Source organism: Argiope bruennichi, chromosome 3, assembly GCF_947563725.1.
Source record: "Argiope bruennichi chromosome 3, qqArgBrue1.1, whole genome shotgun sequence".
In the NCBI taxonomy this organism is placed as follows: Eukaryota; Metazoa; Arthropoda; class Arachnida; order Araneae; family Araneidae; genus Argiope; species Argiope bruennichi.
In genome coordinates, this window is record NC_079153.1 from 66,244,866 (window position 1) to 66,257,589 (window position 12,724).

Consider the following 12,724-nt stretch of genomic DNA (forward strand, 5'->3'; position numbering starts at 1 on the left):
TGCTAGAAATTTCTTACAGTTGTATGCTTCTATATACAACTTATTTTAATTCATGCAAATGCTTTATACTCCTATCTAAATCTTATATAAAAAATTAATTTGAAACTAAAAATCAATTTTTCATACATTATGTATAGTATAAAAAATAATTACTGAAGAAATTAGTATTTCATTCAAAATGAAATCATATTTCAAAATGATTTATTTCTTTTTGATTTTATAGTTTCTTAAAAATATCATTATAAGAATTTATTTTAGTCTGCAGCAGAAATATTTAATGAATTTCAAATTTTTACTGCAATTTCAATGATGTAATTAAGATATTATTTTTGTAATTATATACGTTCTGAAGTAATTAAATTTTGTCTAATTTCAGCTTTATTTAATTCGATGGGAGGAACCTGGCAAACGATGCAAACCATAGGTTTTATTACTTAATAAATATGCTAAAAATATACAGGAGGAAAGTTATTAAGCTAAAAATTGTATTGATGGGCTAAAAGCATGCTGAAAGAAATAATTTTGTTATTATGCACATGAAACATGTTTTGAGAAAAAAAGAAAAAACTACAATGCCAGATGTGCGCATTATTGAAATGAATATTTTTCTTTTTTGTTTCCACTATTCGTTTGCTTCCCAGCTCATGAGGCACATATGGAAAAATAATCAAGCCAATAATATATGTATATCTCAACTTTTGATATAATAATTATGTAATATATAATAATTTAATATGAAAAATTTAAATTGAGGAGCCTAACTACTAATTATTATATAATCAGTATATAATAATTAGATAGTTAGGCTCCTCAACTTAAATTTTTTATTCCTGATTTCAGCATCATAAAAATTTTAATAGAGAGGATGTTTCAAAACAAGGTTTCATCCTACAAAAAAATGCTGCATTTTGCACACGTAGTCTGAAGGTTAGAAGAAACATAATTTTTCAATTATTATTAAGTAATGTCTTATCTTATAAAAAAATGGACCAATTTTCTGATTTTGCAATATATTGTGAAGCAACATAAACACACCACAACAAAGAAAAGAATGGAAAAAAAAAACCAAACAAGAAGAGAAAGTGCATTGGAAATGATCAATGCGAAGAAAGGGATTAACTTGGAGAAAAAAAGAAAAAGAAAAGAAAAGAAATGAAGGGAGTGGGAAAAGATGACTGAGCGAAAAAAGCCATCCCGTTTCGCAGGCTTCTAATTGACCTCGTAACGAAGTCGAACGTAAAGAATCCTTTCCTGTGACCTTCAGAATCAAACGGTATCAAGGGGCTACACCCTCCCCGGTATCTCCCAAATCACGTGACTCTTACGGCTTCTGTATTGGACACACCTGTTGCCCATAATCTCTGGACAAAGATATATAAATGCGAATGGTCACTGTGAGAATTATTAGCAGTTGAATTCGTTCAAACCAACAGCTAGCTCTCATTCAGCCATGAAGGTAAGAACGAAGATAGTGTGAAAACTATTTTCTCAATTTTTTTCTCTTAAATTTTTCTTACCTTAGCTAAGTGTGTTATTCGGAAATAAGAATCTTAAAGGAATACACCCTCTTATGATATGATACGAAATGTGGCTTTGATGTCTTCAAGTCCGAATAGACTGGTATCTTTTTAAAAATTTGGAATCAAAACCGAATCATAAAATTCAGTTAAATTCTTTGAATTAGTAAATTTTGATTTGATTGATTTTTACATTTAGAAATCCCGTTCTATAAAATATGAAGAATCTAAGAAGAAAGAATCTTTGTTCAAATTCATTTGATGTCATTTCAAAATTAAAACAATATGATAATACTGTTCTAATATAATTAATGTAAAGGAAGAGGTAAGGCAATCTAATATTTTATACATCCTCTTAGAATAATCTGAAGTGATAATAAACTTAAATGTAGTTTTTTCAAATAGGACCGCAAAGGTCAAATATAACTCGAAATCTTTTCTAGAACCTCTTTTAATAATAGAAATAAAACATATGAACATTCAACATCTTACATAAGAATTGTTGCTGAAAAATTTTGACTCGGCTTGAAAAAATCTAATTAAATCTAATTTATAGAATAAAGTTGCTTAGTTTTGCACCTTCTTAATCAATAAACATATTTAATTTTTTAAAGAAAATCCTTAATTTTTTTTTAATTGATAGAGTAGGTGATGATAGCACTTCCTGTTCTTATTTACATAAGATAAACTGAATGCAAAAATTTGAGATTATCGGTTTTTAATTAAATTTTAATTTTATTAGATTAGTTTTGCCTAAATCTTATTTTGTAACGTAAAAACAAGACCATTTTTCAAAAATAAATGCAGTTTTAACAGGTATAGAAAATAGTTAAGAAATCTAGTGTCGAATTTTGATAACACGAGACCACAAACACTACATTTTCCTGGTCCCCCTCTATAGTTCAGTGTTATACATTCGCAATTGGCTTTTCATTGCGATATATTTAGAATAGATTTTGAAGATTTCTTGGCGTCTCCAAACGTGATGTCTTTAACACTTTGTTAGATCAATTACAAAAATGAAATTTATTTAAAGAATTATTTCTCAATTATAAGAAAAATGCCCGTCTTTTATATCTTTATTTCTTTTTAATAGCTTTAACTTCTTGTTTACAAGAGAAATTAAAAAGTTGTATATTTAAATCTATAAAAACATCATAGTTCACATAGGCATTGTATTCAAACTTTCATAAACATTATGAGGAATTGTCTTTAAGTAAACGTCTATCGCTTAGATTGACACTTATTTCCTAAATAATGCATTAATAAATAGAAAAATTTAGTGAATATATAAGAAAACTGTTGTTTATATTTCTTTTCAGGTTCTTATCCTTTTCGCTTTGTTCGCTGCCTCCCAAGCAGCCGTGCTTTTGCACGCTCCTGCTGTGATTGGAACTGGAGGAAGCACTCAATACAGAAGCCAGGATGTAAGCATACATTCGTTCATTTCAGTTTTAATTTTATTTTAAAAGAAAATTACGAATAAAGTATTACATATCGAAAAATATAAGACTATTTTTGCTACAAATTGGATAAGGATTTATAATAAATAAGAAATCGCTAAATTTATGTTAATTTAATGAACAAATCTAAGGAGATAAGGGGGATACATTTTAATCACAATTATTGGTATGAAAATTTATCTGAAATTAAGTTTCTTAACTTTAAATAAAAATAAATTATTTTTTTAGCTTTTATGTTTATAAATGCATTATTGAATGTAGTCTGTTCGTCATTTTCGTTACCAATTTTTAAGTAGAAAATATCCTTATTAATATTTTTATCTGCTTTTCGAGATAAATAATTCGTAAATAAAACTTTTACTTGAATTGTTCATCTATTACTTGATATTATAATCAGGTATAATCAGATTAGTGCTGTTCTTTTACACATATATAAAAGAAAGTTCCAATTATTCGGCAATATAAATTCGCAATCAGGTTGTCAATGCGATGTGTTTAGAATAGTTTTTAAAGATTTCTTAGGGTATCAAATCAAGAATACTTTTAACATTTGGTAAGATCAAATACAACAATGGATTTTATATAAAGAATTAATTCTTTATTATATAGAAAAGATTCGTCTTTCATATTTTTTATTTCGTTTTAATAATTAATTTACATAAGTCAATATGTTAATTTTAATAAGTAATTAATATAATTTAATATATTGATTTTAATAAATAATTTAATATAATTACTGAAAGTTTTTTAAAAAATTGATTTTTGGATATTTCAACATATAAAGGAAAATTTTTCCATTGAGTTCGTATATCACATAATCGTTCATGATATTGAGCACATTCCACATGGAAAATTATATGGAATTATAATGGAAATCTCTTTTGGATCCCTCATGGAAATCTCTTTTGGAATTCCTCATGGAAATCTCTTTTTGTATATTTAAGAGACAATAACCTTTTAAATAGATGATTCTGTAAATATTTCATATATTTTCTGACTTCACTAACCATCCTGTGATATAATATCTTTAATGGTTTTATTTACAGAACTATGGAAACTACAACTTTGGTTACGATGAAGGACACTTGACTGGAGGCACCTTCCGAAAAGAATCTGGTGATGCCCACGGAAATGTAGCAGGTTCCTACGGATTGAGAGATGCTGATGGTCGAATCAGAATTGTCAACTACGTAGCTGATGCCGCTGGTTTCCGAGCTGACATCAAGACCAACGAACCAGGTGTTGAACCCAAAGACCCAGCTCATGCTTCCATCAACAAGGCTGGCGTTGTTGTAGCTCCTGCTGCTTCTGCAGTTGCCTATGCACCAGCTCTTCCAGCTGCTGTCCCTGCCCCTGTTGCATACGCTGCCCCAGCACCGGTTGCTTATGCTGGTCACCATTATGCTGGCCACCATTATGCTGCTCCCCATTATGCTGGCCATCATTATGCTGCTCCCCATTATGGATTTGCTTACCATTATTAAGATGTAAAATGAGTATTGGTTTTGAGATTACATGATATTGGTTTTGAGATTACATGATAAGGTACGAAGGTGTACAATATTTTTAAAATTATCATTATAGCCTTCATTTTCGATCACAATATTTATTTCCAGCTTTCGCCTGCATCACATCTAAGTAATATTTATTATAGACCTTCATATTCGCTCTAGCAATACAATTATTACTCGGGCTTTTTTCTTTGCCATAGTCATGCATAAACCATATGCCATAAATTCGCTTACTCTTACTACAGTCTAGCTTTTTTGGATAATGTGAACTTGCTTCTAGTTAGAATATTTTCTTCATTATCTTTAATGCTCTAGGAATTTTGAAAACAATATTCTTACTTTCTGCCATTGAATGTGCCAAGCATATAAATTGCAATGAATAAAATTGTTCCTACCTTATTTGTTCTACAATATGTTTAAAAAGCGTTCTGTTTGTTTTAAATGTTGATTTGACATTCAAATCAAATTTTTGTTTTCCTATCGTCCTGAGAAATTAGATTTGCATTGTTATGCAGTTATTTTTTCCTATAGCTCTTTAAATTATCTGACTTTGTATGTTTATATATATATAGATATATGATGCCTGTTCTTTCATCTTCTTTAAACTTAATAAATAAAATATTGTCACCTATTTTTGAGTTATTTTTCTTTTGCTTTCTTTTTTAGGAAATATATGATCTGATTTAAATATTTTTACACAGCGCATTAATCGCAGAGGAAACTTTTTTACTAATAACATATAACTTTAAGTGTTCCAAGTTAAAAGTTACTATGGTTACTAGTTAAAAGTTATATATAATTCATTATTTTGCAAAAAATATTTTCGAATACATTTATCTCTAATTGTATCAATTGAAATATCATTAAATGCAACGAAAAAATAAATTATCAAATACTTTTGAAAAATAATACATTCCAACATTACATAAAAAAATCTTTATTTTTCTTATATAAATAAAAAATAAACATTTACAGAACAAGACATACTTTCAAGCTATCACATTGCACCAAAAAGTTCAAAACAGGCTCATGATGCTCATAATAATGACTAAATTTGAAATAAATTTGCTTCCATCTTATTACAAGCAGCTTAGAGAGATAAGTATCTGAAATATAGTACAAAAAATGCACATTTATAAATTTAAAAGCTCACAAGTTTTACATAAATAATGAAATACAAATGAGAATAAAAGTCATTGGAAAATTTACAAAAAATAAATATATGAAAAATAGTTCTTAATTTAGTTATTTGAATATTTTTGAACTCTTATATAATAGTATTGTGCAAATTAAAGATATTTATCTTTTTTGAATAATTTTAAATCCCATCCACTTCTCATATTCTTCTCCAAAATTAACTGACATCTCAATTCATGACAATTTCTTGTAGAGTAGTCATCTTATGGCAATGGAATGATACGTTCAACATTTACTAGACTTCATTTATTATAGATACGGCCGAAATACCCTGCAAAAGTACCACAGGAAATTTAATTAGTAAAAATTATTCTTTGAATTAACACCACAATTCAAGGTTTAAAGTGATTTAATAACTGTAGTAACAATTCTTTTATAATTACTAGTACTCTTATTCATTATATTGTAATCTATAATTAAAATAAGAGCTAGTTTGATTGAAAAATTGGTTACTAATGCTGAAAACAGTATGTTAAACTATGAGAATATTGCATTATAATTAGTTTTAATAATTTATATTTGGAAATGTTAGGAAACTACATTAAAATGGTTAGCAAATGGGGTAAAGGAAGGATGTTTAATAGTATTTTAGGTTAAGATGATAGAAATGGAATTAAATAAACAGCAAATACTTAAGTGTTTTTTTGTTTTTTTTAGGATTTCAACTTTTGACATAATGTTTTTAAGGCACAAAAAAGCATACTATTGCATTACAAAAATATTCGTTTATTCTTTTATGACTAGTTAAAATTTATTTAAGCTCGAATATTATTATTTATAATGAAAAATGTTCTAATTCTAAAACGAGATTTCAATAAAACGCTTGAGATAACATAATGCCTTAACTGAGTATATTTTCAAATAACTTTAAACTTAATTTTTATGATCTTAAAAATTAGCAGTTATATAGTTCTTGCTAAAAAGGTAATATTCTATATAAAGCTATAATGAACATTCAGAATATGAATTTAGAACTTAAAAATTTTTTAATGAGGAGATTTCCAAACAATAAAATCGAAGTAGAATATGGAGATTCGTATTTCTTTCCAGTGCCATTTTAAACGAAATTTACTCTGCAAATTATTGTTAACTCACATAGCACCATCTCAGCAATACTACCGTTTTACAAGCTAGCAGAAACTTTAGTAAGGCTAGAGGATCATGTTGTTATAATGAGTATAGAGGTTGGAATGAGGGTTTTGAGCTCAAATAACCAAATCTAGGAGGTGCTGCTGCAAAGGGAGGTACGAAACTACCGTAGTTTCTGACAGCACTGACATACCCTTTTCCTTGGATCAAATTGTTGTAATATGCTGGAGGTGGAGGAGGTGGTGGCGCTGGTCCATAAGCAGCAAATCCGACAGGAGCTTTAGGTGGTGGAGGTGGTGGTGGTATTGCTACAGGAGACGATACAGCATATGCAGCTGGTGCTGGAGGTGGTGGTGGTGGAGGAGGAGGTGCGTAATATGATGGTGGTGGTGGAGGAGGAGGTGCTACTGGAGCAATATCGGAATAAACGTAATTGTATTGTGGTGGAGGTGGTGGTGGCAGAGGCTTTGGTTGTGGAAACACAACTGCTGGAGGAGGAGGTGGTGGTGGTGGTGGGCCATAAGCAATTGGAGCAACCGGCACAGCTGGTGCAACAGGTACCACTGGAGCTGGTACTATGGCGGGCTTGTTTATGGTAGCTGAAGCTGGATCTTGTGGAGCGACACCAGGCTCATTTGAAGTGACATCAGCACGGAATCCGTTGGCGTCGGCGACGTAACGAACAATTCTTACCCTTCCATCTGCATCTTTGAGACCAAAAGTTCCTACTTTATTGCCATAAATATCGCCTGATTCTCTTCGGAAAGATGCACCTGATGGATGACCCTCGCTGTAACCAAAATCATAAGATCCGATACCCTAAAAGTAACGATAATGTAATGCATCTATTATGCCACTTGAAATCTTAAAAATCACGAACATTACTCTGAATTATATATTATTAAATAATTTTTTCAGTTTTGTGAAATTTTTTTGAATCACTACAGGAAGAATAAGGCACTGCTTTATATATATATATATATGTGTGTGTGTGTGTGTGTGTGTCAGTTAAAAGAAAACAGTAAATCTACTGCATATTTCATTAGATTTTACTTTATTATCTTTAAAATTTTGATCATTATTTCATAAAATTTAAATGAAATGTGAAATGATTACACAAAGGCATCTCATCCGATTTAATTGCACTGTAAAGGAATCGTCATCTAACTAGAGCGAGAAGGTCTTCCAAAAGAAAATGAATCTTCCCTCAGTACATAAAAGTCAATGTAATTTGAAACGAATGAGCTTTAAGAGTACTTAAATAAAGACATTTAAATGCATAAATTCGAATTATCATATGCAATGGTTTTATTATTTTGAGTTTGCTTTCTAAATTTCATGCAATTAACTCGACTTAAAATTTTTTTTAAATTCATAATGTAATGAATTTTGACACAAATAGAAATTTGTTCTTTATTTTTTGATTAATAATTTATAGGTAAAAAATTAATAGCAACAAAATTTTAAATTATTACTTAGATGTTAAATATGGACACTCTAAGGAAAGCTGAAAAAATGATGAAAAAATATGCGCGAGATTAATAAACTACGATTTTTTTTACTTCATGATCTAATCAAACTAACATTTGAAATCCAGAAAAATTGATTAAAACTGCGTCATCAAAAAAAAAGGGAAGGAAGCATAAAGAATAAAAACTTAATCGAACAATTTTCAGAGAAGAGAGACTTGGTTCATTTCAAAGGAAAGTCCTTTATATTCATGTGTGTTTTATGACCTCAAATAAAACTTCAGTTGATAAAACGCTTTCTTTGAATTACCCAGGAAAAAAATTGATGTCATAAGGAAAATTCATCTTTTTTTTATGTCTCAAAAAGTATATTTAAACATGAAAATCCAATGAGTTTGTAATATCTGATAGTTTTTTTTAATTGTATTTAGCTATCTACTTAGCATAAGAAAAGAATTTTAGCACCATAGTAAACTAGTTGTATAATAATATATACAATTCACTTGTTTAGTAAATTAAAAAGTATTTTTTATATATGCATAGTTTAAATAAATATACTATACTTTTTCTTAGAAAATAATGCATGATAATAAATTTTTTATCGTAACAAAATTATCATGAGGTAAGTATGCACCAAGTGGGATTCTGAAAGTTTTCATTTTAATTAAGAATAATTTCTCTGATAAAATTCAGTAAGTATACTGTAAGAGAGATTCTGAACATTTGCATTTTATTTTAAGAAAACTTTCTCTGACAAAATTCAGTAAGCAAACAATTATTATTAAAAATGGATAATTGCAGGCATTTAGCTTATTGAGCTTAATTCTTTGCTTTAAAGTGTTTACCCCAAGTGTTTAATGAAATCTTTAATACTTTTGCGAAGTATTTATAAGAAAATAATTAATTAATTGATAGAAATCGAATCTAACTTAAATCTCACCAAAAAGGGCTTATGCTCATTTTTTTTTTCAAAATATTATTCGAATAAATATAAGGGATTATATTATTGTGAATAAATATAAGGAAACGAAAGTAGATAAATTCAGAAAGTTTTCTCAGTGATTAAATATATTGCATATGAAACCTTCTGGTCTTATCATAAAATAGCATTTACATTTGATTTCACATTATTCAATTAAAAATGTAAAACAAATTACGTATATAATTCATTAATAAAGATTTTTCATTCCCATTTGTGTACTTACATCTTGTTTATTGAATGTTACTGCAGCTCCAACGTCGTCAGGATTCCTTGGAGCCAAGAGGATAGCTGCTTGGCAGCAAGAGACTACAGCTAGAGCCACTAGGATCTGTGAAAAAAAACGCACGTCTCATTAATAACTATATAAAAATATTTTAGATTATCAAGCAAAACTTAATTTCTAATTAAAAGGTATTAATTTTACAAAATTTTTTCGGAAAATAAGGGAATTAAAGAATTTTTTAAAACTGAATTCTAATTAATTGCTTTTTTAATGCATTCAAAGTGAGGAGGATTACAAAAAATAACTCAAAAGTGAAATAAATTCGTATTGCAGCTTAATAACATAAATATAATTAATTATCAAGTCTATTGGAATATTAGAAAGAAAATGAATTACAATTTTCAAACATTCTGTTGAGTCCCTTCCAAAATAATTTTACCTCCTGATATTATTTTTCTGTGGCTCTATAATTTGTAAAAAATAAAATAATTCATTAACTTTTCAATAATTGAATGCATATTTAACATGCTGAATGATGAATTTTTAATTGCACTTTTTCCTTTGCTATTTATGAAACTCAAAAATAACAGAAATTGTTGAAGCGTTTAATTAAACATTTCAGTAATGACAAAATCTAACGAAATATTAATATGTTGCTCTCTGCTATGCGTTATCTTTTTCACAAATTGCATTCGTAACAAAAGTTAGCTGAATTCGGTTTTTAAATGTAAACATTAAGCGAATTATTTTTCACTATAATTAATATGGATAATATTTACACAAAAATATACAAGTATCAAAAAAATTTTTAATACTCTTATTACGATATCTTATGCTTCTTTTTTGCTAATTAAGGTAAACTTTCTCAAAAGAATAGCTGATAGCTAATGAGATTTTAGAGTGAAACCTAAAATAACAAAGAATATATGATAAAAACTAATGTTTAATTGTCATCTCTATTATGCAAATTAACTTCATACAGTCCTAACTCCATTGCTTTAATTTAAAGCATTTTAGAAACCTGTTAGATTCTGTATGCGAATGCTACAATTTATGTGAATCTTTCTTAATCATTTCCAACCAATATTGGATCAATTAACCTACACGATTTTGAGGGGCATAGCACTAAAAAAGAATCTTATACACATTCCACCGAATCTTAAAAATTCCACGATCTCATCTTCTGAATCAGACTACCAAGTCCAAAGAAAATAACAACTGATTTTTTTGTTCGGGTACTCGAATAAATATCCACTGGCGCTGTGCTTAAAATACAAACTTTTGCCGGTGAAAACTGGAGTATCCAAAGAAGCTCACTCACCTTCATGTCACTCGCTGTTCAGATGCTAGAAGTGAACTGACTTCTCAATATTCGCTGGCTCCTTATAAATCCAAAGCTTCTGCACACTATGGAATTCTCTTGGTGACGTCACGAAACCCCCTTTTCCACCAATCGAAACAAAAACTTAGTCATCTTGCATATTTTCAGTCAAGTATTCAAGCATTTTGGTGTCACATCATTAAAGAGAAGGTCACCAGAGTTAAAATTCGACCTTCTCCGTCAAACGACACTCCACATTTCTGGTATTAACCTACCCTCTCCATTGTACTTTGCAGCAGAAAGGGGCTCTTAACTCTTAATTTACGATCTTGTCCTATTCGAGCAATCGGTCCTCAGAGGCACACATGCGAAGCAGTTTATCACCCATTGTAATGCGCAAGCTTTGAGCCATTTTGGGTTAGTGTGGCAAACCTGGAATCCAAAAGTGAAAGGGTTTTTTGAGAGGCTTTCCGATGGATGTTTGTTGTTGATCGTTCTTCCTCCTTTTGTTGCGCGTGTTTTTTTATTCGCCATCTCGTGAGAAACTTTTGATTTTTGTTCTGTTCTGGAATCTCCTTTTCACCTTTCGAGGTGGTATATTAGTTTCAATATCGTTTGTCTTTTGATCCGAAAGAAGGGCTTCTTTGACAGCAAAAAGGGAAAAGAAATGTCAATGACATCAGCGGTGTAAAAGCTAAGAGCATTGCTTCAGCGATATTAAAGATGTCCGATCGAATGGCTTTTCATATAATACTGGACATTTATTTCTATCGGAAAAATTTATCAAAGCTACGTCTGGTTTTGTCAATAGTTGGCCTTCATATTTATTTATGTTTTTGTAGCTATAAAAAATTAAATAAACATAATAGCGTTTAGTCTTTTTCCTTAATTAGGAAAGAATCTACCACTTAGAGTAATTTATTTACGTAATTAGAATAAATATTCTTTACTGAATTCAATCCATTCACTTTCGTTAAATTACTAGGAACTTTCAGGAGACACTAGAAAAAATTCAAGAAATTACATTTCGTAGCTCTATATGTAATGAATTATAAAATATGTATCATTTTTATATTGTTTTAATCGAAATAATTTTCATTTATTATTAAAATAAATTTAACATCGATACACAGCAATATTGCAAACCTTATATCTTAATTTTCTTCATATGACTTAAGATTGCCAAATTGATGTGTTGAAGTGTTCATGATTGCAGTTGCTAGAGCATTTTGTATTTACTTTTATTCAATTTTATTTTTAAACATTTTGATAATATATTCTGATATATATCTTGCGATCTGAATGATAAAGCAAGTTGGAAATATAAACAAAACGGATTAATCTCTAATAAACAAAGGAGAATGTATGAATGTGTGTTTTGGCGGTTTACAGAAGGTAAGTTAGATTTTGAGTCACCAAATTTAGGATAGATATATTTTGAAGGGTGTGAATTTTAATTAATTAAAAATTAACTCGGTTTTTGAACTTTTACACAATAAACTCCGAATAATTTGCAGCTCAGGAATAAAATTTACACAATCTTAAAATTCAAAAACCATTAATGATTCCTATTTTTACTACTATTTAATGATTCCTATTTTGAAATATTTTGCTTATATTTAATTAAGAAAAATTAAGTATATTTTCAAAAATATAACACCCTTGTTCTTTTTCTCCTATTTTTGATGATCAAGATGTGAAGAGTTTATTTATTGTTCTATTCTGAATATGTTTTTGTTTAAGTATATACTGTTTAAAGTGGCCGGCGTCCTGGCATAGGGGTAGCGCGTCTTCCCCGTGATCTGGGCGTCCCGGGTTCGAGACCCGGTTTGGGCATGGTTGTTCTTCTGTTGTTCTATCTGTGAGGTGTGTGAATGTGCCCTCCTGTAAAAAGGGGTTGTGCAAGCGAATGAATGATGCGTGAGTGGCAAAGTCGTACTCTTGGCCCTAGT

The 12,724-nt window shown here is 29.4% G+C and overlaps 2 protein-coding genes across 4 annotated transcripts; one reads left to right on the forward strand and one right to left on the reverse strand.

Moving 5' to 3' along the window:
• Positions 1-1,351: 1,351 nt before the first annotated feature.
• LOC129963600 (cuticle protein 14-like) lies at positions 1,352-5,122 on the forward strand. The gene is made up of 3 exons (XM_056078069.1): positions 1,352-1,456; positions 2,840-2,944; positions 4,027-5,122. Exons 1-3 carry the CDS (start codon positions 1,451-1,453, stop codon positions 4,462-4,464), a joined length of 549 nt encoding a protein of 182 aa, XP_055934044.1. The 5' UTR covers positions 1,352-1,450; the 3' UTR covers positions 4,465-5,122.
• A 357-nt stretch (positions 5,123-5,479) lies between these two features.
• On the reverse strand, positions 5,480-11,094 carry LOC129963591 (uncharacterized). 3 transcript variants are annotated; one of them, XM_056078060.1, is made up of 4 exons: positions 10,773-11,094; positions 9,452-9,556; positions 6,971-7,596; positions 5,480-5,959 (listed from the first exon to the last, which is right to left on the reverse strand). In XM_056078060.1, exons 1-4 carry the CDS (start codon positions 10,776-10,778, stop codon positions 5,938-5,940), a joined length of 759 nt encoding a protein of 252 aa, XP_055934035.1. In that variant the 5' UTR covers positions 10,779-11,094; the 3' UTR covers positions 5,480-5,937. The 3 variants fall into 3 exon arrangements, with proteins under 3 accessions (XP_055934035.1, XP_055934036.1, XP_055934034.1); XM_056078061.1 differs by having other exon boundaries at positions 5,481-5,597; positions 10,773-11,086; XM_056078059.1 differs by lacking the exon at positions 5,480-5,959 and having other exon boundaries at positions 6,534-7,596.
• Positions 11,095-12,724: the final 1,630 nt, after the last annotated feature.